General features: G+C 39.6%; 1 protein-coding gene across 1 annotated transcript in view; it reads left to right on the forward strand.

The window, feature by feature from the left end:
• SPOCK1 (sparc/osteonectin, cwcv and kazal-like domains proteoglycan (testican) 1) overlaps positions 1-24,807 on the forward strand; it is a 320,542-nt gene that overhangs the window by 245,650 nt on the left and 50,085 nt on the right. Inside the window, exon 6 of the mRNA XM_010578881.1 lies at positions 12,723-12,837. Within this exon, the coding sequence (XP_010577183.1) occupies positions 12,723-12,837 (115 nt within the window). The remainder of the gene's footprint in view (positions 1-12,722; positions 12,838-24,807) is intronic.

Here is a 24,807-nt window from a genome sequence, read left to right on the forward strand (position 1 = left end):
CAGTATTTGTTCTTTTGGGGAAAGCTACCAATCTTGGTAATCACAGGGCTCCTGTTCTCACTTGATTAGAATCACAGTTGTGACTGCCAAATCAAACAAATTGGCATGTGATGGTTGGAACTTAAAAACCCATCAATTACATACACTCCTCTGTCTACAGTTTCCTCCGCGCTAAGGACGACCTGATTACTTTTGTTGTTAGTTCAGCTTGCCTGTTGTACATTTTATGTGTAAAGCCAATGTTATTTTTAAAATCTCCTTTCTGCAGCCGAAGTCAAAATAGGAGAAGACAGTTATTTACATTATGAATCATCTGCCAAAGTTCAAGCATTGAAAGTTGTGTTCTTGACAGGAACAGGAAACAAGAAAATCTTAAAGTTTATTATACCAACTCATAGCAGATTACACAAGCTTTAGTGCAAATGACATTCTTATTTATTTAGTTACCTTGTTCCAAGCTCCATGCCTGCATTCAGTTAAAATGTAAAATTCCTTGTTCCAGTATCTAGACAATGTGATATAACTGTTGTAAAACAAGGGGATTATCTGGTTTTGGATAACTGTCTTGTAAGATGCTTTTATTCCAGGATCTTTTCCCTTTATGCATGGGCAGAAGATACACCAATGCTTGAGATGCTTAAAAGCTGTGAACCTAAATGCTCTGACCTTCCTGAGAGGCACCAGCCTCTTAGCACAGAAAAATGACTTTCTTTTTTTTTTTTCAGTTTCAGAATTCATATTTTGAGTTTTTACCAGCAAACAGCTTATTTGAGCCATTTAAAACATCAAAGGAGGTGTTTCTTGGCTTGGGTACATCTTTAATTTAAAGCAGATTTATTAAAGGCCGAAACAGGATAATACTGCAAAAGGATTAGCTGTGGTTACTTGATTTCTGAGCAAACAGACTAATTCTGCTTTCTTTGTATGGGTGTCTTTCACAGTGAGTCCATTCACTGAGCATTGAACTAGGCCTGGGGTTTGGTTTTTTCTTTTTTTTAATTTTTCACTGTTTCTGTTGTCTTCTTTAGAAATCAGAAGCATTGCTGAAAGCTTTAACTTCAAAGCTTAAGCCAGCTTACTCTTCATTGGTTGCTATGCTTCAAAATACATTCCTGAAGCTTCTTTGCTAGTAACTGCCAAATGTTTTGTTTCAGCACTTCTTAGCATTGGGGCTTTCAGTTTGGCTTTTGTTTTGATTTATTCTTCACAAAATAAAAATTCTGAGAAGTCAATTAAAAAAATAGGTTGGCATTCTTAGCACTTAAATCTTGTTGCTATTCTGAAAGCAACGAGAGCAGTTGTACTGCAGAATGCTCTTTATTTTGTATTAGTACCTGCACTTCAGATTTGCTCTGTCTATAAACAACAGAGAAAAACTCTCTCTGAGAGCTGAAAATTTACTGAGGTATGAAATGTAGTGTCAAATAACAAGGAACGAACACTGCTAGGGCCACATCATGGTCAGTGAAACCTGGGCAAATCTCTTGTGAACTAGTTAATCTAATAGATTTGATGGGAAAGGAATGGGATAACTATCCTGGAGCAGAGGATAGGCCTCCTGAAGTTTACCAGTGATGTTATTTGGGAACAGAAAAACCTGGACTGACCTTCACCTCTCATGTGGAAAGACCAAGTTCGGTTAGAAAAGGACCACACAACATTTGAAAACCAGGCATGCATGCTGTAAAAGCTCATACTTCCACTTTTACAGAGGCACTTCAGGACTTGGTTGTGTGTTTTGCATATGACTGGTAGCACAAGTAAACTACTGAGTTTGGTAAAAAGGAAGAATATACTTTAGCTGCTCACTGCACCGCCAAGTTGTCAAACAAGCCAAGGCGGTCTTTCAGTGTATCTATGTCCTTTTTCGCCCATCATTTTTTACTCATTCTAGAAACAAAAATGCGGTGAGTTTTAAGAAATCATTGCTAGCTAAAGATGTATGAGCTCAGAAGCCCAGAGTACAGCACCTAGCCTGACCCTTGTCCTCTTCTCTCAGTCTCTCCTGGAAGCTCCCCAGACCCTTGTCCATGTGGGCTCTGAGATGTTTCCAAATACTTCTTTCTTCTCCCCAGTAATTTTATAACACAGGCCCTGGGAAGCACAAAACCTTATGAACGTGACGTGCTAGTTTAAGAGTTACTTGTCATTTGTGGCAAGGTTGCTAGAGAAGGAATAGGCAGCAGAGAACAAATTCAACAGACTAATTCACCAGTGTTTCAAGGGCTGAAGTAGGTATAGTAGCAACTTTTCTTCAACTTTAATTTGTAAAAATATGTACATCAGAGAGAGGGTTAAACTGTACTTCTGAACTGTTCTCAGCCTGTACAGGCATGGCGAACAGAATCTCATCCCTAATAACATACTGTCAGATGCATCAGACACCTTAAAGTAACTGCAAATACGGTGCTAACTATGGGACCCACACCTAATGCCAATACCCAGTTCTTTGCTTTAGGATCCTTATGTGCTATAGTTCTCCTGCAGAAGGCACGTGACTCTGCAGTTACTGATTGATGGGGAGTGTTGGTTGAGAGATTTTTGAGATGCTAAGATATTGCCATCATACCAATTGCATAAAAGCTGAAGAAAACATGCCTGCCCTTTATAGTGGTCACCAGAGGCTGCTTTTTGCCCAGGTATGGACAGATGGATATGAGAATGCCTGAGTAGATGGAGCATTGCCTCATCTGAAATCTACATTGATAGAGTTGCATGGTGTAGCTAAATTGCTCTGTTTAAAATGTCATTGCCTGGGTGGAAGCCCTGTGCTTGGGGATCTGAATGTCTTGCATTGCCTTCCCTCTGCCCTGTGCAGGCAGTTGTTTAGGTGGTAACTGGAGCATCTCTATGTGCATAGAGCCACAGATCGTTACCTCTTGATTATGTTCATGTTATCTGATGTGTCATCTCCATGAGAGAAATTAAATTGCCTTTAGTAATTTGAAGCAAGTAAAAATGACAAATCATCATTCTTGTGTGATCAGTAAACGGCTACAGAACAAGAATGCATCTCAATTACATGGCAAGTACATTTCAAGCAGCATTGATCATTCCAAATCTCCAATTGTTTTCCTGTGATTTTCTTTACTTTTAAACTAAGATGGCTTTGGTCTATTTAAAAAAAAAAAAAAAAGTAGCTTTTTTCCACTTTGAATAACACTGTTAGCTATGAACTCTCAGCTCATAATTATGAAGAGTTAGAATAGAGAATGATTTCATAGAGACAAGAGCAATATAATAGAGAGAGAGAAAGAAATGAAAGAAAACAAATGCAGTAGGAAAGTGATTTTTAAAGTCCACATCTTGGGATGTGGCAGTCTACTGGAAAGCAAAAACTCCCATGTGCAGCTAGAAAATGGTCATCATTAGTGAACTATCATGCAAATCCTGCAGGAAGAAAAAGGAATAGACATTTAGCAACAGGAAATGCTTTTGTATGTGAATATAGAATATGGGCTATAAGATACAGTTTTAATATTTTTTTTTTAAATAAGCCAGCGTTGCTGCCTACATTTGCATTTGGATTCTGATCCTGCAAATATTCCTGGCTACAGAATTAGCATCTCCAAAGACAGTTCATAGCAGTAATTACCAGACATAGTGCACAATTATGCCACGCGATGAAGCATTCTGCAGAGATCCCCAAGTTTGTGCCAACCTGCGGCAGCGAGTCCCCGCGTGCGGGAGGAGGCTGAGTTGCCTCTGTCTGGGCTGCCTGTGAGCTGGAGCTGCCCCTTGGGGACGAGTGACTTTGCACCATCTCCTCGGCACCTCAGCTCCTGAATTCGTGCACAAGGAACCAGCTCACAGAGCCCAGAGGGTGGGCACGACCTTGGTAGTCGAGTGATCAAACTGCAGGCTGAAGCCCAGATTTCAGTCTAAGAATGTGACTCTGCTGGGGAGAAAACAAGCATGTGCCTACCTTGTAGTAGCCTTTGGATGATAACTAACAGGCAGAATCAGAGGAGAGCGGGGGTAGTTTGCAGATTTAACACAGGCTGGTACTTTGTGTTAAATCTCAGGGAGAAGGAGGGATGGGTGCCTCTATTTTGACACTGCCATTCATAGTGACAGAAGTGCTTTGTCTTCATTTGCCTATTAACTTGTCTTGGTCTCTTCAGCCAGCGAAAGAAAAATTGAAATCAGCATTGCATAAATGTTTCCACTTATGAACTGACTCTTCTGTGTCAAGTTCCAGCCCTCTTTGGCCCCTGCTGCTCCAAAAAGCACCTAAATTTCTTACAAGATGAAAAATCAACTGAGATACGATATGCCTCCCCCCTCCCTCGCCTTGGCCTAGGTGTTTCCAGAACTGGCATCTAAATTACTTGTAAAAACAAATTTAATTTCTATATGACATGCTAGATTTTTGGTGCCTAGAACTAGTTTGTTCAAAAAATGGCAACCATTTGTTTTCATTGTTGCATTGCATTAATAAATGGTCCCTTGAACGTCCTCTGCCTCCTGTATCCAGTGCTGTGACCTTATATACCATATCATCTAGCTGATGTAACTAACTGCATTTTTTTTTCAAAATTCCTGCTTCACATTGAGCTGATTGCCAGCTATTTCTCAGGGTGATTTGTTTTGTATTAAAACAGAATTTTGTCCTTCAACGGTCTGTCCAGAAATTCCCAAATTAGCCGATTTTGCTCTGTCCGTAAGGGCAGTTTGCAGCAGCACGAGTACATGATCATTTCCTTGGTTTGCAGCCCTGCCATTCAAGCACTGGAATGGTTCAACGTGCCTACAAGCAGTCACCCTACTAACTCTTCAGCTCAGTCAGTTTGGGAAATGGCGCTTTTTTTTTTTTTTTTTTTTTTTTTTTTTTTAAGGCTGTAGTTCTTTCTTCTTTGGGTAGTTTTAACCAGCAGGGTAACATTGAAATGCAAAACTTTTGGCTACTTGGAGTCCAATTACAAATACGAAAGATCAACCAAGTAGTCCTTTAGAAACAAATTAATGGAAGAACACTTAGGAACCCGTATTCTGATTGCGGTGTGATTTGCTCCAGAGTCACTGCTTTAGCTGTACCATTACCCTGGGTTTCCACACCACTGGGGAATGCTTCCAGGCGCTGTCCTGAGAGCCCACTGGCAGCATGCCTGGCCCCACAGCTCTGCCCTGCTCCTTTCCTCCCCCTTTTTCTCCTGGCTGTGGTGTGTAGGACTTGGACCCCATGGGCACAGGCTCTCTTTTAAGGCGCTCTTGTGCACTAATCTGAAGGCAAGGAAAGAGACGTGAACTCTTCTTAGGAGCAGAGCTGACCCTCTGCTGAGCAGTTTTCTAAACAACTCTGACTTTAACTGATGAAAACAAGGAGCCCCTCTGCTCTTCTCCTGCCAAGAGGTCGAAACCTGTTTTTAGAGAGGTGTGCATGCTTCTACTTATAGTGCGGAGCCACAAAATATGCAATTAAAGCCATTCTGAATTGCGTGAAAGCTGCCTCTTGCAACTCAGCTCGCTCATTTCTGAAGCCCAGGCCAGGAATCGATTGTCATGAACCTTCTGTCTTTGCAGTTGTTCTGGAATTGGTAGTCAGTTGTTTAAACTTAGGCTGTAAGAGTCAAAACCATGTAATTTACTGATTGCATAAGGGCGGGACCTAATAAAAAAAAAGCAGGTGAAAAATTTAAAAAAAAAAAAAGTGTTGTTACATTTTAAAATCTTAAAATTGACAAGCATAATTTTAGGGACCTGAGCTATGTACTGGGAGCACCGGCGGTTGGCAATATTAATGACGTGACCTCCTGATTTAAAGAGAGATGTTTAAAGATTGCCCGGGTCTTATGCTTTCCCTCTGCTCCCGTGGTTAATTCTACCTGGAGGGCAAAGTCCTGCAGCTCTCCCTTCATTAGAGCAGCAGGATTGCAGAGGGCAGAGCTGTGGAGTGTAGAACAATTTGTGGTCCTCAGAGCTTTGCTGCATGAGACCTTTTGGTGTTACTGCATTCAGCTGCGTAGATCTGTTCAGCCTGTTTAATATCAGTGCCTTGGAACCTGGGTCTCTTTCTTCTTGACCCCACATCTGGAAGCTGCTCTCTCTTTCTAGCAGATTATGAACCACTAGCCTGTCAGCTAAGTGTGCAGTGAGAGACTTTCTCCAATATTTGTTGTTTACCTGAGATATAATAAGGTCCTTCATGTCATTTCTTGCAGAAAGGGGAATTTCTGAGCCAATCGGCTGTAACATCTGCTTCAAAGCTACAGCTAACACATGTTTTAAAAATGGATCAATGTGTATTTACACAATAGATTGTTTGTGTTAATTAGAGTTTATTCCACCACTGGTATGCATGCATAAGTCCCATTAATATCGTCAGCAGCTATATATTCTCATAAGGAGAACAGAGCTCCTAATTAGAACTCCAGGTTTTTAAGATATCTTTGTACAGCTTTTACTGCAAAGATAAAGTGCTGTGTGTTTGCCTGGCAGCTATTCTAAAAGAAAACAAATGATTTTTTTTTTTTTTTTTTCCCCCTCCAGGCTCCCCTTTATTTTTATTGCAATACCATGAGCCAGTCCTACCCAGGAGCAGAGCCTGTGCAGGGCAGGAAGCCCTGCTGCAGGGAGCTTACCCTTCGAGCAGAAGGAACAGCAAGTGTGTGCGCAGAGAAATTAAATGACTATACTAGCTAGCAAAAATGCGCCTCCGGCCATAGAATGCCACTTCTGTCAGTATAAATCCTACCCAAGCGGTCAGTCCTGGGGATAGAACTTGGTCCGTATTTTCGGTGCCCCCTCTGAGGCACGGAGTTCTCCTGCCCTGTCCCAGGGCAACAGGACCTGGGCAAAAGGCGCTGGTTTGCAGAGCAGCAAAGAGGCAGCGGAACATGCGGCAGGGAGGAGGAGTGCTGAGGGACCCCACAACCCTGTCACATAGCCCAAAATTTGAGACTCGGGTCAGGATTTCACGTCTGACTTTTTACAAACATGAATTCACGTGGTTGACTTTGCTGTCTCCCAGCTGGGTGGTTGTTTTCAGGATTTTGTGTTTTACAGAGCCTGAAAGTTAACAGAATTCCTATTAAAACTTTTTAATGTACATGTTGAGCAGTATGCAATGGGAGTGCACCATATAACATTTCTTTGGGCATTTGAAGAAAAGATACTGAACCTTTTTTATTGTGCCAAGTTTCAGAAAAAAAAAAAAAAAGTCTTTTGGTCTGAGAGTGTTCCAAATATAGTATTTTTTTTCTTCCATCTGATGAAAACTGGAAACAGAGTCTTATAAAGAAAATACTGATAAGAGTCCTAGCTAAGGAAGCAATGGCAAGCGCTGCTCTAAAGCATGTAAACAAACAATCCTGCTCAAATGAGTGTCTGAATTCCAATGGATTCTAATTATCTGCTAAGACAGATAGGTACGAAAACCTACTGATATAAAGAAACTCTCTGGACTAAAAAATATATATGCTGTAATTTCAGGAAGTTTTAGCTTCTGCCGGTGGCAGGTACCAAGTAAAAGATTAGGTAGAAAATAATGAGCTTTTGTTATTCATATCTGAAGTTTAGAAGAGATATTGTGAGTGAACAAAAGATGCACCATAAAACAAACACTCACTGAAATAATTCTCGGCAGAAATGTAAAAAGCTGCAGGGTGCTAAAGAAGATGCAGTGTCTTCCAGGTGAGAGCACTGTTCAACAACAGAGTTTTAGAACCACTGCTATTAGTAAGATGTAACATTTCAGGTTTCTAACATACATTTTAATTAGTATACTATAAAATTTAACCTCCTATTCCAATTTTCAGTCTTTTGAGAAAGAGACTTCCTAGTAGTTTATCTTCATCATGTATATTGTCTGCTAATTCCTGTATACTCCCACCAACAAAAATATGGGTCTTCTTTTTAATTCACATTTCAATTAATGACAGAAGCAATAGAAGTTTGGAAGTGAACATTTTCTCCTTTACTAGCATAACTACAAGAAGTTTTAAATGATAGATTTTGTATTACGGATTTTATGCATTAAGACCAAATCAGGGGCTCGGAGAGCCTCCCCTCTGCTGAACCCTGGATAAAGTGTGCTCTCTCCTCATCCCCTTCCCTGGTGTGTGTTTGTTATCGAGGCTGTGAGATCCCCCAGGATACTGAGCCTGTGCAAAGCGCTCCGGTCGTCTGTTCTCTCTGTGTCCCTACGAACAGGAGTAAAGTTAGGCACATAGTATGTCCCAGGCTATCTGGGGCACCTACAGCAGATTCTCAGTTACATCTGCATTCCCAATGAAAGGTGCTGTCAGGGCTAGGATCTGACGGTATTTCCCCTATATATTGTAATTAGAATCACAATGAAGAAATGCAGAGCTATGTCCGCTGCTGAGCGAGCTGCCGGTCTGCTTCCCAGCATGTGTAGTTAATGCATCAAATATTGTCAGCGGGCACCAAGGCCATCTCTGCTGTTGGGAGCATTTGTTGTTGCAGTGTTCCTGTCTGCTCTCCTCCGCTGGCAGGGGAGTATTAGCTGATCTCAGCAGGGACCAGCTGGGTATCTGCTGGTGGAAGAAGTAGCTTCCTAAACTGTTGTCTCACCTGTGGCTGACTGGCTGCCAGAGGGAGTTTCAGCTCCGCAGCAGAGCGTGGTGCTGCACATCACTCCGTACCAGCCGGGAGGCAGCTCCTCCGGCTCCTCCGTCCCGATGCTCCCGAGGGCCAGCACCCCCGAGCGCTGCTGTCCCCTCTTTCACCCAACTGCTGCCTTGGCCGCGTTTGAAGCAAATACCCGAGTTCCTTGTGTCAGGATGCAAAGCCCTTCAAGGTATTGAGAATTGATGTGGTCTGGAGGCTGTACTAAGCTGTCCACGTAGACATTCGTTAGTCAAATATACACCCTTGTGTAAAAGATCACAGTAACTTATTCGACAATATTACTTACGTGCAGGTTAGATCAAAACCTGGCTGCCAAAAGTTGAAAGCCAGGATAAAGACAGAAATACACTGGTTTATTACATCATTAAAAAAAACATCTAGATTCTACTCTATCAGGGACTCCAGGCTGGAGACTGACAGACAAGAATAAAATAGCTGGGAATAAATTTTATGTAGCTATTTTCTTTCTCCCTCAAATGTGAATGCTTATGCAAAACACATTGCTTTAGATTCACTGACAATAAAGAGGGAATCATTATACGAGTAGTGGATTCTCAGGGGAACACTTTAGCCAAAACACACTCTGCAATAATTTCCCACATCTTAGTTGAATAAATTAATTTATGAATTTTCCATGAATATGTTCAACCGTTTCTCCCCTCATATATTTTATTGATCTCCATATACATTTAGCAACAAATAACAGAGCTGCTTTTCCATTTGCAGTAAAATAGTTTAGAGATGTTTATGTGGGCCTTGGGGTTCATAGTAAACAAATGCAGTTCAAACACCAGGGAGGTAGCAGAGAAACATGAAGCTTGACAGGACCCAGGGAGCTCTCCTAAGAGAAGAGCTCAGCAGAGAGTCAAGGCATACCCAGTCATAGCACGAGTGAGGTGGGTTCCCTGAAATCAGAGGGACCAGCCCCAAACTGCAGGACTGCTCCCGGTGAGTCCTGCGTAGAATTACTGCAAGGTCTTAATGGCTCGTGTCTGCAAAAACTCTTAATGTCTGTTTGGTGTTAATGACTGATAGGTTGGATCATTCCCTCGTTTAATGTTTTGTCCTGTCGTGTGTATCTTTTTACATTCACGTGAGAAGGAGATGATGGCAAAAGCAAAGAGGGTATTTGGGTTTTCTCCACAAAAATAGAAACGCAACGTCTGTGGCTTGGGGGAAGCCAAGATGCTCCTTCTAGACTGTAGATCCAGTGGCGGAGTAGTCCAAAAACTTCATTATTCCACCACAAGACGTCTTCTGTGGCCCCTCTGCCTCTGAATATTGCTTAGTTTGGCTTAGGCAACATCATTAAATCCAAAGTTGAGCTACTTGTGTAGGTTATTACAGTGAGTAAGCACACCATCATGTGGAAAGTATATTTCTATGTTTTTCTTTAGGGAAGGGACAAACAGTTGCATACAGTGATTAGATGTTGAAAAGTAATCAGTGTTTCCCTAATTTAATATTAAAAACAATAGAGTTCTTTCATCTTCCTCCCTCAACACCAAGCTGCCACCCCAGTTTTATATGTTACAAACTAACATCCCAAACAAGTATGGTGGGAATATAATGTGGTTAATCATAGGTGTAAATTTACTTACATGTGACTGCACCATTGTGATCTTCAAGTTTAGCTCTCTTTCTTGCCCTGCACACTCAAGTAATAGAGATAGACCTTTTTAAGCAGTTTCTTTTTTTGGTTTATTTTGAGCTTTTTGGTTGTCATTTTTATCAGTCATAAGGAAAGCTGAGAAAAAACTCGCCTTGCTCTTTCCAAGTATAAAACTCTTTCTTTCTTAACTGCAGATAATTAACAGGCTTGAAATAGGCCTTACCATCTTAAAGGTGGTATTTGAAGTATAATTGCTAATGCTTAGATACATAATTTACATTTATTATGTATAATAAAATATGCAACTAATTGATGTTCTGTAAGGGACTAAATGATCAACTCCAGCTGCAGGAAGAAGATTTATGCCTGTGTTCTCAATAACATATTGACTATCAGAATATGCTGCAGAAAAAGAGTCACTGCCTTCAGGACTGTGCGCTCAGAGAGTGTTCTCCTTTCTCCTGTTCTCCTTTCCTTCTGATGTGCTTTCTCTTGTGTTTGTCTTCTATCCAAACAGCATAGATTAAGGAAGTGTATTTATGGAGCAGACAGATGAAAAATAAGTACTTACATTCTCTTCAGTCTTGCAAGAAATTAGCGTAAAGCGCAAGCTAAGCTTGCACATGTTTGTGTGTGGCCATGCATTTTCTAAATCGGAAGAGCAGAACATCACACAGGGCATGCAACCACCAGGGTACGTTGAAGTTCAGAATGGCTGGGAGATAGTGTCAACAGAATAGGATGGAGGCACGGGATAATGGTCTCCTGCTGCTAGATTAAAGCCTGGGCAAAGATGAGCCCTTTTAACAAAAACAAACAGAGGCAAAGCCAAGATATTTGCAGTACTTTCAAAGCAGGAGGCATTTATCTTGTAACAACATCCCGTTCTGTTCTCTTGGCTTCCACTGTACCAAAATAACAGAAGATGATGCTGTGATTTTTGTCAGTGGCTGTTGCTAGATGAGCTCCAGTTGCCCACTGCATCCTCTTTGGGTAACGCCATGGTCTTATGCCGTGTGTCCTTCGGCCTTCAAAAAAGCTTCATGTTTCAAAACACATTGTGTCACGCTGTGTAAGCATGCTGGCTTACTTTTAAATGAAGAAGAATTAATCTATAATAAAACTCAGCCTTATCAAAGGGATTTTACAGCCCAACGTTTCCAATTTCCCCTGGCAGGAGGCAGTCTCTGCAGGGAGGAGCGCCAGCCTCAGCACTGCAGGCAAAACTCCCCCTTGCATTAAAAGCCCTCAGATTCCAATCTGGTAAAATCAGTGCTTGAAGATGACAGAAAATGGAACTGAATTCAGTTCATTAGGTATCAAGCCAAAGAGAACGCCTCGCACGTTTTTGTTCCTGCTTCTGCGTGCTGTTTTCTTTTACTCCATTTTATTAGTAGGTTAGTCTAGTCTCCAGCAACCGTGCTGCTGGGCACAGTCTGGGGAAAATATCCTTGGAGCAGTAACTGCAGAGAGGACAACTACGCAGGCACAAAGCTCTTAGGAAACTCAGCACTAAAATATATGTAATGCAAACAGTAAAGGCTATGAATAGTCAGTATGTTATAAATCAGGGCTTTTTTAACTAGCACGCTTTTGCAATATTAATTCTCCTGGGTTGTCTTATTTGTTCGATACTGCACATGTCCTGCTGTCCTAAATGGTTTGAATGTGGTGACTGTCAAGAGGAGCTGTAAATCCCATCTGCTGAGGTTTGAAGGAAGGGAAAGGAAGAAGTAACAATATGCAGATATAGGCAACTATCCTGTATTGCTCATGGTTTAATCTTCACTCTTCAGTTGTACAATTTTGTTGTATTTCTGGAGTTGATTGCATGATGATTGGCTATTTTTAGGGATGGTGCTGTTAACTGTTAAGGCAATTTATCGTTATTGGTAGGAGTCATTTAAAATTTCCTCCTTGTTCAGAGAAGCTGACGTGTTGAAGGACCAGTCTCATCAGCTGATGAGCTGATTTCTTTTAGTTCTCACTATTGTGAGGATTGGTGTCTTTTCATGGATGTTATTCAGACCAAGCCTATTGCTTGCAGTGGAAGTTGAGTGTTCCCAGCTCCGCAAAAAGACCGAACTAATAAATCAGTAGTGGTAACAGGTGATAGATGGCACGATTTCACAGCCAAAACATGGTAATGCAGCATAGGAAATACATGGGATTCTGGAGGTTTGTATTTTCTTCCCAGCTTTGCCACTGATCTCTTAGGTGACCTGGAAGAAATTGTTTCAACTTTCTGTGCTGCAGATTCTATATATTTAAGCAGGGAATAACAACAACGCTTTATGAGGCATATTTAGAAGTGCCGCGCAAAACTCAGCATAGGAAGTAGCTATTATTGTTGTTATCTGTAATAATAAAAACAATGGTATTTTCAATAGAGGCTGAAGTTCTGCAATCTGTCCAATGCCATTACTGCTAAATGCAATTTCTCATTTAATCCACAGCTGCTGCTTTTATATCTTGTCCTAATTCAAAATGTATTTTTGCTTTTTTTTTATGATTCTAGTGCAAGTTGGAGTTTCATGCATGTACTTCTGGCAAGACCATCACAGCTCGATGCGAAGGGCCCTGCCCCTGCCTTCCAGGACCTGAAAGTTCAAAACACAAGACGGAGAAGACTGGTAAGTTGAGCTGTTAATGGGACTATAGTAGATTAATTGGTTCTTGCTATGTTCTTAGAAAAATGTAAGAAAGCTGTTTCTTAACTGGTAGATTTTTATATGTAAAGCTTTCTGAGAAAAAGCGAAGGTACAACTAATCCTTTTCTAAACACGTAGTGTTTTCAAACATCTCGACTGCTGCAAAACTAACATAAGATAAAAGAAGATAGAAAAGATAAAATACTACTTGATGATTCCTTACTTCGTAAGTTAAAAAAAAAATAATTAGTAGCCTGTGTGTTAACCAAAAAGTTGAAGTCAAACATCTATATTACATGGCATCTGAATTCTCGTTTTCATATTTATTGTTATTAACATTATCATTAAAAGTCAAATATATATTAAATAGATATACGTATCTGTATTTATATATGAAATTGTTTCAACAACAAACTCATGGCAAGTGATGTTATATAAAACTGAAGGTTGGAGTCTCAGCACAAATGGCTGTTTTCCCTGCCAGCTGTCTGGTGAGTTCTCTGTTTAGGTCTGAAAGCCTGATGAGCTAATTTAGTCTCCCAGGTCTTTTCCAAGGAAGTAAGCCCAAGCTGTCTCAGAGGGACTTCATCCAAAGGGAATTAGTTCTTGCAAAAGAGACTGATGAAAAGCAGAAGTCCAGCAGCAGGGTGAGTGCTGCAGCCAGGTTCTGTCTTAAGAGTTTCCACCCTGCTTTGGGGAAAGCCCTTTGGAAGGGAAAAGAGTTGTTACTTGTGGCTGTGGTTTCTTGATATGAGTACAGATGTGCTGGTGAGAGCATCTGTGGCAAAGTGAATACTAGCCTGTTTTAAGTACAGTGTTGTCTCCCCTCTCTTGGAAGAGTGCTAAGAGGGTTAATGCGCTGACAGCTGCTGGGCTCCTGGCTGTCTTAGTAGCTCACAAAGCCAAAGCAGTGACTTAAGCAGGGTTTGCTCTGTCACGTTAAGCAGTGAAATGTGTTTATTTGCCTTGTGCACCCCAAGGAGTACAGAAAAGATGAAGCCTTAACAGTGGTCTGTTTGACCCAAAATATTTGAGAACCTCTCTTCGCTCTTACTCCTCCCCACTATGGACACATTCCAACAGTAGCAGGCACATAAACAGAAAAAAAAAGTTTAAACAGCACTTCCTCTAGTTATTTCAGGCCCTGTCGCTTCAGCTGAAAACACTGATGAACCTGCTGGTGATGCCTCACACACTGTATCCTCTAGCACAGCACTAGTTTTCACATTAGGCCTCCATCTACTTTCTAGAAAAAGAAGTGATTCTCCAGCCTAGATTTTGAAAATTCAGATTTATTCCAATTTTTGCAAACCACAGACATTTTTCTGCATAGCTATCAAACTTAGATGAAGTATTTTAGATGGCAAGATTCTGATATCAATATATAACTGTAATATTGTTTTATGTGGCTTGAATCTTTTGGTTACAGTATACCCACTGATAAATTGCCTTATTCATATTTTCTATTTCTCGTAGCCCTTATCAGGCTACAAGAAATATTTCTTTTTCTTTGCCCTTTCTCTTTCTTTGCCCTTATCAGAAAGAGGATCAGATTAATAAATCTTCAGTGACATTTTAAGCTTACAATTTCATTCACACAAGAGAAAAAAGATTCTAATAACCCTTATCTTGATAAATGCAATTTGACAGGGTATATGTATTCTGAAACCCAGGCTTTTGTTTTGCTTGACTCAAAACTTTAACTCCAGCCAACAAAGCATTAATTTAATAGATTGGGTGATCTGCAGAGCAACTTTCCTGAAGGCTTTTTCAAGAGGCCAAACTTGAGCTAACAGTACTCCTGCCATTGCCCTGGTGACAAGGATATTAAATGCCTCAGTTCTGCCATCTTCAGTGTGGCATGAAGAGAGTGCTCTGCCCCCTTGGAGGAACACAGTCACCTGGGAAATAAGGGAAATCATTGCCACATGTGTGTGGAAATGTTCAAAATGCTGAAGACACTAGTCATCTCCCACATCAAGTGTATGCAAAGAAACTGCTCATAAGCCTGATTATAGTGGCATAAGCAAGACACTTTTACAGGCATGGGAGTGATTGTGTGTATGTATGTATATGTGTATGCAAAAAATAATAGCAGTATAATATTTTGCTTTATCACTGTCTGTTTCGTCCTGGGGTTAGGTGCTGAAAAGCCCACAAGAGGATTTGCTGTTGAGAATCAAATAATCCATAGCAAAGGGGCTTTCTAACTTGCTTTATCTTAAATTTTCTTCTGGATCTTTGAATGTGCCAGTAACGTGCCAGTTAAAGACTTCCTTCAACTTACCTTCTCAGTCTCCTTTCTTCAGATGTTGTCTTTTCAGCTGACCCACTGAGTGTAATGGGGTCTCAAACTGAGTATTTCAGAGTTTGTCAGTCTTTTAACAAAGAGCTCCCAGGAGTTTCCATGACAAAACATGAGTAAATTCTATATACCAGTATAAATCTTACCCAGGTGCAATTTTAGCAACATCTGAAAAGGGGTTCGGTATTGTGTGTGTCTGCCCTTTACAGCCTGGAAGCCAGCCAGCTAGCCTTAGGTTTATGGGAGAATTATGAATTCTAATTGCTGACCACAAAAAATTTCCATAGCACTGCCTTTCATAAGATTCCTTTAGTTGATCAACAAGTAGTGTCACCTGGCTTTGGAGAAATAAGCCCTGACTGGTATCTGAGGTGACATGCATGAGACATACGAGGCAATCACATGGCAGAGCGTGGCAGTCCCCCAAAGCCTGGTCACGGCAGCACTTGAGCGATCTCCCCTTCATCAAATCCCCAGACCTCTCAGTCTGGAGCTTCAGACTGGCATTTTGGTTACTTGGTACCTTAGTGTTTTCTCTGGTGTTCACACAAAATTATTTTATTTTCTTCCTATAGTATAATCGTCTCATTAATATTGCTGAATTGGTATAAAAAATGGTCGTTTGATTTCTCATATAAAAATTTGTATAAAAGAATTGTGTAGACAATTGGGACTCAGTTTCTGCTCCTTTTTTAGTTGCCAGGTTTGTGAAATCTATTCAATACAGCGTAATCTTAAGTAGAAAATGATGGAGAGTTAAACCTCATGCCTCATACAGACATGTCAGTGGAAAAATACTAAGGAGAATTACAGTGCAAATGCTTCCAGCAAAATGGAAATGCGGCTCTTACAGCTACTGCATAAACTTTTTTATGCCTATTATACAACAAGGTTAAATGTATGTGGTTGTGAACTCCCAATTTGAAGACAGTTTGCATTAATCTTTACACATTCATTCAATCATATTCAAATATTATTCCATAATAAATTACTTTCAGAAATTAAAAATGTAAAGGAACATCTAATTTCCAGAGTACTGTAATTCTAAATGTCATGACCTTTTTTTATAGGCTTGTGAATAAAATTGGCAGCAGCATCAAAGAAAAGCAATCTAACTGTATGTGCTCAGAGGTAACAATTGACTGCAGTGTCTGAGTTGTATTCCTTCCTCCTCCCTAGGCTCCTTCAAAAACATCTCTGCTTTGAGGATGAAAATCAAGACTAATAATAATGTTAAAAATTGGAATTCCTTTTATAGTGCTAACTGGTACTATGGAGTCGTTAATAAAATAGTACCAATGCTAGCAAAAGAAAACTACACCAGAATTACTAGCTTTAATGGCAAATAACAACAATATAATCTCTCTGCCATCAAGTTAAATATTTCAAGAGATGGCAGGATCATGTTCTTCATTTTCTTAAATGGAATTTTGAGTCAGAGTCAGAGAACAGGACTCTGTGAAGGTACTAATGGAAGATTTTGGAAAAGAAGACAAGCCCTAATGCTTCTTCTCTTTTCTTTTTGAGGCCCATTTAGATTCCTTTAGTTTATCAAAACACTTGGTAAGCCTCATTATGCACAGCAGTATCCCAGGTTTACAATATGCTTCCATGATAGCCACTGACTTTCAACTCAGCTACCCAGAGACAAAGGTTGCGCTATAACCTGCCCTGAGGTTAGTTGCCCTTTCAGAGGCTATGTGCCCTTTTATCTAATAATATAAAATGAATAAGGCTATAATTTCAACAAAATCAAAGGACTGGTAACAGATTCTTAGTGGCACCTAAGTGAGAGAAGTTACTTAAGACACAAAGTCCTGTCTGCTGGTGGTTTTCAGGTACCTCTTTCCAAAACCTCTGCAATATTAACTAGAGTTCTCATCAAGCATAACTTATTTTGTCACTAGCTGAAGCTTCTAAAACCCCTCCATAAACAAAGGACTTCAGATGAGAAACAACCAGTTTTAGTTTTTCAGAACCTACTGGCAAGGGAAGAGTTTTTTCCCTTGAGTGTGCAGTTCATTCTATCAAAAAGACAACATTGTGCAATGATTCGAGCATCTCTTGGCAAACGTGAATTTGGAGTTGCAATAATGTGGTTCTGTCGGCTTCCCCCATACCTGTGTGACTCCTGTTTGTTACGTATGTTAACGGTGTAGTAGCTCAGGCAGGATGGTAAGTGTTTAACAGCATGTCAGTGCTTTTTCTGACCATACCCTCTTCATGTTTTCTAAGAAGTTGAGTGCTATACTCCCAACATACTAGTCTTCATTTGTTGCCATCAGGGTTGCAGAGCCACTGGAGTGGATGCAGTAATCCAAAGGAGGTTGATCCCTATCTGTGCATTGTGTCTTTTGACCTTGCAGAAATGCCCAAGGCAACTTCTAAGAAAATGCTGTTATCTCAATAAGGGAAATGTAAGGTCAATAGGCAAAAGCAAATATATTCAATTATACTGAGTGTTGTTTAAATTTCTAAAGGGAACCAAGAGAACATTTTTAAGTTACAGGAATAGGTCTTGGCAAGCTCAATCAAGAATCTACCTTGTTTAGGGTATAGTTTAGAATATGAATGGTAGCATTTAACTACCAGCCCTATTGGGTGTGATGGATGAGAAGGTCTAATGTTCCATTCCTTTATAAAAAGAGTACTCAGTGCATGAAATTCATTTGAAAAAATCACAGGCGTGTTTCCCAAATGAGTTGTATCGCTTCTTGTGCCTGAATGACTGACAACGAAAAGAATTCAAAGTCTTGGAACTAAGTCTTTCTTTGAAATCCACTTTCAGCAAATATTTCAGTTTCAAATTGCTATTCACAAGTTTTCGTGACTGCAGCGTACATAATTTTAAAGTTTATGAAGTATGAGTCATGAACATGGTTGAGTTGAAATTGGTTCCTGGGTTTGATTTGCCAAGAAATTTTTCATTTTGTGGCTTTAGCTTTGAAAAATGACTCCTTCTGACACTGAATTTCCAGGTAGATTTTTAAATGACCTATTTGAGTCTCAAACTCTGAGAATGGTAAAGCAAAAACATTCCAAAATTAAGATTACTGAGAGTTTCAAAGCTTTTTATTATATCTCATTAAAACAAGAAGGGGTTTTTTTCCTGTTTTACAGAGGAGAAATTATGTTTGTTCAAACCAAAGAGTAACTTTCAGTGCACAGCGGATATAAGGACATGGAACACAGTGATGTGTGTTCCAGACACTGACACGATCCTTCTTTGGACTTCATCAGTAAAGAGTAGGATTATTACCTCTAAACTTTGCATGATCTGATATTTTTGCTTCAAAATTTTCTGTAAGAATACTGCAGTTCAGTCTTTTAATTTGTTACATGATGAAATTCCCTTACCCAAATAAATCTGAGTTACGTAGTATCTTTAAAGAATAATTATAATAATAATTATTACTATTTTATTACTATGATTTTGCCTGCAAGCTTTCACACAAGCAGATCAGTCTTTATTATTCCTTTCCTGAAAGCATGAAGGATTAACTTTTTTCATTTCTGCTAGATATTATCTGCGAGTAGTGAAGTGGCTGCAGCCAATTAATATTTGATTAAAAGAAAGTGAGAAGCAGGCGAGAACAGGTACCTTTGCTCTTCATGGATGGCTATTACCATCACCCGCTCCTATCAGAAGCAAAAGCAAATAGCTTCAAGACTGAGACAGCAAAATCAAGTTCTTGCCAGGGTCAGAAGAAAGAGCAAAGTAATGGTAGCTGGAGATGTTGTGTTCTGCTGCTTGACCTCACATGTATCTTCCTTTTGTGCACCAGACAAAAGCAGGAGCTTACGAGAGAAAGGCTGCACATTCTACATATACATATTTCATGGGAAAACTTGTATTTTTGTAGGAGTTTTATGTTAAATAGAATGCACAATCTGAGAGCCAAAAGAATAAAATGTTCACATGCTGAAAAGGAATGGAGCAAAAAAGCTAATAATGAGAATGAGACATGTTAATTGATTGATATACAAATGCTAGTTTTTCCTGATATGTTTTTTATCTTCCTATACCACATCACTCTGATATCATCTGCTATGTCTGTGAAGAAAGTGTGCTTTATCAAGAGTCATATGTAGAACTAGCCTTGGAATAGCTCAGGAAGGAGCCATAATGGCTCCAAATGCAAGTCCTTTTATTGTAGCTCAGAAAGATGGTGATGCCCTTACAAAAGGTTTTATTGAGAGGCCACTGGGCCCAACTCTGCTGAAGGAAATGTTGGTGCGATTGTGTGGTCAATACTTAACCACAAACTACAGAGGATTGCTTAGCAAAGCTTCGTGTTTCTAACTCCCTATCTGCCTAGGAAGTCCTCCATGCACTTGGTACATACAAGGCTCTTTCTGGTCCATTTTGAAAATCTGATCATCCTGAAGCATTTATAACTAAGCAATAGATGTTGCTGAATTGGAAACATTGAAACTGCTGCTATTTATATCACTCCAAAATTATATCACTTACATTCCCATCAAATCATACATCTTCTTTGCACTGATTTCTCAGCTAGCTACATGTAATGAGGTGATCAATAGTAGTTACTGCTCTCCTTCAAATTCAGTGAAACATCTTTAATCAATGTAATTTAACCTCAAAAACGTCCAAAAATTTTTTAATGACTTTGCTGTATTGCAGAAGTGAGGTGGAAGGAATTTCCATGGCGTACAATTAACAAGTCATCATGCAGAACAGTTACAGGTACTGCAAAACCCTTGCAGATAAATCGCTTGCAGAATCTTTTAGGGTTTTGTTAGCAAATCAGGACAGACCTTGTAAGGCCTTACAATAAGTAGCGATCACATCTTAAAAGTATGGTACTTCACTGAAGAAGGCAAGGAGGCATCTTGAATCATGTAGATCAACTCAGAAGCCAGATTATCTTGTAAGGCTTCCTTTCAAATATTTTCATGAAAGCAACAAGAGCGTAGAAGGACAAGGCACAGTATAACCTTTTATGCAAAGTATTGCCCCATTCTGTCCCAAAATCAGCTGATATTTACCTACTTTGAGGTGGAAAGGATCACCAGCTTCCACAGGGGTTGCATGCATCAGGATTCACTGGGAAGACCTCACATAATGGTCTTCCCTATCCATTTATGCAGGTTTTAATATTCCTTTTTTTGAGGAAAAGTTAAGGCTTGGTATCTATATTCCAAAGTTAGCAAAAAACTATTGGAAGAAAAGAAAGTAAAGAATGCAGAATGTAGCCATCAATTAAATAAAAAGACATTAGTCATGCCAGGAAGAGAAATGGGAGAAAGGTACTACACATAGTTAGATTTAAAGTAGACACAAAACTAAAATTTTGAACCCATGTTTTTTTTCTAGGTCCTAGCAAATAATTCTCAATAATCTTTTTTAAGAAGCTGCACTTTTTCCTATAGTGATAGCTGAAAATACGCATTTCTTGACTGTTTTCATTGTCTGAAATTCAAAAAAAAGTAAATGACTTAATTATCAATTAAAAAACCAACTTGTGCTGCGAGTTGAGTCTTGTCACTGCAAACACTTGTACTGGGCAGTTACAGCTTGAGTAAGTAGGTCCATTGCCTTTGGTGAATGAGATAATCTGACTACATTTAAGAATATCAATATTTGTAATACAAGGCCTTTAGCTATTTATAGAATTCACGTGGTGGTTTTCCTGTTCCCAAATACAATTGACTGACTGTATAATTAGCCAACACATAATGTGAATTGTAAACTTTATAACTGACAAAACAATTCTAAATTTCACCAATATGTGAGCATCATATTTTAGGATGCAGGTGTGAACAGCCATAATGGTATAGTTGAAGGGCTCAAACCTTCACAAAGAAAGACTACAAAGAGATTGCAAACATCATATCAAAAATCACTCTTCAGTTTGAGCAAACACTATTGGATTTTTCACCACCATTCATTCTGGACATACTGAGGTTTTGAATTATATGTGCAAAGTATTTATACAACAGAAATGAAATGCGTATTTTCAGACTGCTGCATTTTTCCATTATAGCTGTGTTGTACATGAGAATTGCCTGCCCAAAAAGCTTTGTTAGGCTTGAAGTGTAAATTCAGGTTTGAACCTATGATACCTGAATGCTTTTTTACCAAAGAGTATAAATTAAAATATTTTTTGTACTTTCAACAATCATACACAGAAAGCACTCGGGTGTATGTGTGATGCCTGCTTTGATGTGAACTTGAAAAGGAGAAAGAATTCTTCCCCTGTAGAAGTTATTTTGCACTTTGGTCTGGCTCTAAGGTTTCGGAACTCAGCACAGAATCATTGATCATAGCAGACCCCAGACGGATAACAAGTTAGGGACGATACCATCCATTGACTAGCTGTCACTTCTTTGGCATGATCTTCCTTGGATTTGATGAAATTATAGCAGGTTCCAAAATATAACAGACAACTTCTGCTTTAGAGGCAAAAGTGACAGAAAGGAGGAAAAGCAGCACTAGCAGCAGCGTACCATTCGCTTTGTTTCTTTCAGGTGTTTGCTGAAACGATGTTGGCTGTAGTAGCGACATCACTGTCAGCAGGATTTGCACTTTTAGTAAATGCATCTCTTTAACAAGGTAACATGCCGATAGAATAAAGTTGAGCCAGAATTCCTGTCATAATTTTCTGAGGTTGAACCAGGACATGAGACAACTCTTCATCATCGCTAAATAAAGACTAATCCCAGACGGCAGCGGGAGACAGGAACTGCATAAAAATAACTGTGTCGTGGTGTAATTATATTAAAAACAGTAGGATTTTGAAAAATCCTTTTGAAATCTTATGGGAGAAAACTTTTAAGGTTGTGCTACTTCTCTGGCAGCTCTCCGTGGCTGAGGCAAGTCCTTATGTTTTCATAAGCATTTATAGCCGTACTGTTACCCCAGGCTGATCAGTGGATATGGGTTTCACCGCTTGCCCAGGAGCGGTCACCACCTAAAATGGAAATATTATAAACAAATCGATTTGGTAGGTCTCGTCCGCGTAACCAGCAGCTGTGGGTTGCTTACTTCCACATGAAGTTCAACGCGGAGGTTCCCGAGCTGTAGCAGGCAGGGTCTGTTCCAGCGCGGGGCATGCACAAAGCTGGGGAGGAAGGAGCTGGAGGTGGCTGTCTTGCAGGGACGTGCTCAGCAACGTGGGGTAGCTGGCAAGCCCAAAGCTCAGCAGTCACACAGCTGCTGTGAGCTAGAAAGGAGCTGGTGTTTCTAGCGTGGACAACCCCGTTTCAGGCACCTGACTCGGCAAACCCAGATCTGAACAGGGCACGGGTCCCAAGGGCAGTACAGGTGTAACCTTAGAATCGTAGAACATCTCGAGTTGGAAGGGACACGTAAGGATCATCAAGTCCAACTGGGAATTTCCTCCTGGCCCCTGGGAAGGCTTAGAATCATTAAGTTTGGAAAGGACCTCTAAGATCGTCACGTTCAACCATCAACCCAACACCACCATGCCCGCTAAACCAGGTCCATAGAGTCATAGAATATCTCGAGTTGGAAGGGACCCATAAGGATCATCGAGCCCAACCTGTGTCACTGACCCTGCAGAAAACTTCCCGCTTTGATATGCAAAGGATACAAATGCCACTGGGGTGTATAAACTCACAAAATACAGTAAGAGCGTACTTAGCTCCATGATAATCAGAGTTTTGTAAACAGTTATTAAACAAAATGTTAAAATGGCTATTGATTTTTTTTTTTAAACCATAAAGAAAAGGTTAGAAAATGACAGGCATAGTAAACACTTAGACCCAGCAAGTAACAATAATTTTCAGACAAGAAGTAATTTGATTTTGGATTGCCAACAAAAACTATTGAAGTGGCACACTGTGTTAATGGAAACACCATCTAGTAACAGCAGGTGTTTGTGTGCTGATAATGATAATTAGAGCACTAAAATCTCTCTCATCATAAACAAAACCAAATAAATAAGACTGGTTTCATATAGTTTTTTCTCGTGGATATTGATTTCTGCATTTTGGGGAATATTTCCCCAACATTTAATACAAGAAAAAGTTTGTAAAATCTCCAGAAACCTGACAGTGAAATAAATTATAGTATTTATCACTGCAGTGTTAAGCTAAAACATCCCTAGGGTGAGGAGAAAAATCCCAAACCTTTTCAATAAAATACAGGAGAAAATCAGACTTTTGAAATTTCAAATACATCTTTTTCTGGTGGTTTGTTGGTTTGGTTTTTTTTCTTTGGCATCTTAAGGACTAAATTCTATCTTTGATTACTCCACTAAATCTGGAATAGTTCCATCAACAATGTTGAGCTAGTTGCCTTTGGTAAAGTTATCCAGAGTCTGTGATGGTATAAAAGAATATAGACTAGAGACTAATTGATCATTTCAGAAAGTTTGTTACTTTTTATGCAGCATTGTGTCAAATCAGTTCTGATTTTTTCTGTTTCCAATTCCCTGTTTATTAGTGCAGAAGAAGGGAGATGGTATTTGAGATATCACCACCTCTTTCCAAATATATATGCTTACATATTTTAGAGCTTTCACTGTCCCAACAGGGACATTTCTACATTCATTTTCCTCTGAAGAATTGCATTTTTTTTGTAATTCAGTTTAATGGACTGTGTGTAAATCAAAAAAAAAAAAAAAAAGTTATCTGCTTCCTGTAAAGCAGATGTCTCTCCTTAGAGATAGACTAGAATGAGCACCAGGATCTGCATTTCTGTGTTATTAAAATCTGAATGATTTGGCTCAAGTCCATCTCTGTCAGACAAGAGTCCATCATCCACAGAGAAAACACTTAACTAAAATATCTTGCAACACAAAAAAATAAATGTCAATATTAGAGAAGCTTCTAGGCAACCCACGTAGGATCTTTATGTCCCAAATGTTAAAACATACATGTTTCTGTCTAGTTATTTTTTCAGATACAGGCTCAAACTCTGAAGACTGGGGCTGGTCGCTCAAGATTGCAGTTTTGTCTTCCCTGCAGGTGTCCAGCCTCTCTGGAGGTCTCCTTGGGACTGGCTTGGACAGTCAGATCTGTATTTGGAGCTGAATTATAAAGCCATAGTCCCCTAAAAGCATTCAGACGTGCCTTTATAATATTTCTAATTAATAGTAGCATAGAAAGTGGCTAAGCTAATGTGCAAGCAATCTGTTCACTGTATGATGATTTTCCAACCTAGTTTTAATTATGATTTTCTAATACCATGTTCCACTAAGTGAGACAGAATTTCATGACTAGTTTGTTTAGAAGGGTATGTTTATGGAGAAACAGTTTAGTTTCCTTTATGAAAATATACTATATACAATGATATCACTATATTCTTGGATTTAATAAATTATGGCCTTGGCTCCATCTTGCTTGTCTAAAGGTAATTTTACATATCATCATGTCCTATTTCTCAATTTGTTTACAGTGACAGTCAGGGCCTAGGTGTTATCAGGTACAGACAACACACATATTCTCTTATTGTCCAAATTGTAAGTATGGTCTGTAACAGCAAGTACTCACTTATCAGGCAATCCCTGTCAATGAGAAAAATGAAAACTGGGTAAAATAAAATCATGTCACAGTCATTTCAGGCAGCAAGTTGCATGTTACAAATGCGTCATTGATCCTTCATGATTGAAATTCAGGTTTAGGCTTTCAGTTCTTGAAAATGTTGCAATGTTCTTGGA

Source organism: Haliaeetus leucocephalus, unplaced genomic scaffold, assembly GCF_000737465.1.
Source record: "Haliaeetus leucocephalus isolate CR32 unplaced genomic scaffold, Haliaeetus_leucocephalus-4.0 Scaffold656, whole genome shotgun sequence".
In the NCBI taxonomy this organism is placed as follows: Eukaryota; Metazoa; Chordata; class Aves; order Accipitriformes; family Accipitridae; genus Haliaeetus; species Haliaeetus leucocephalus.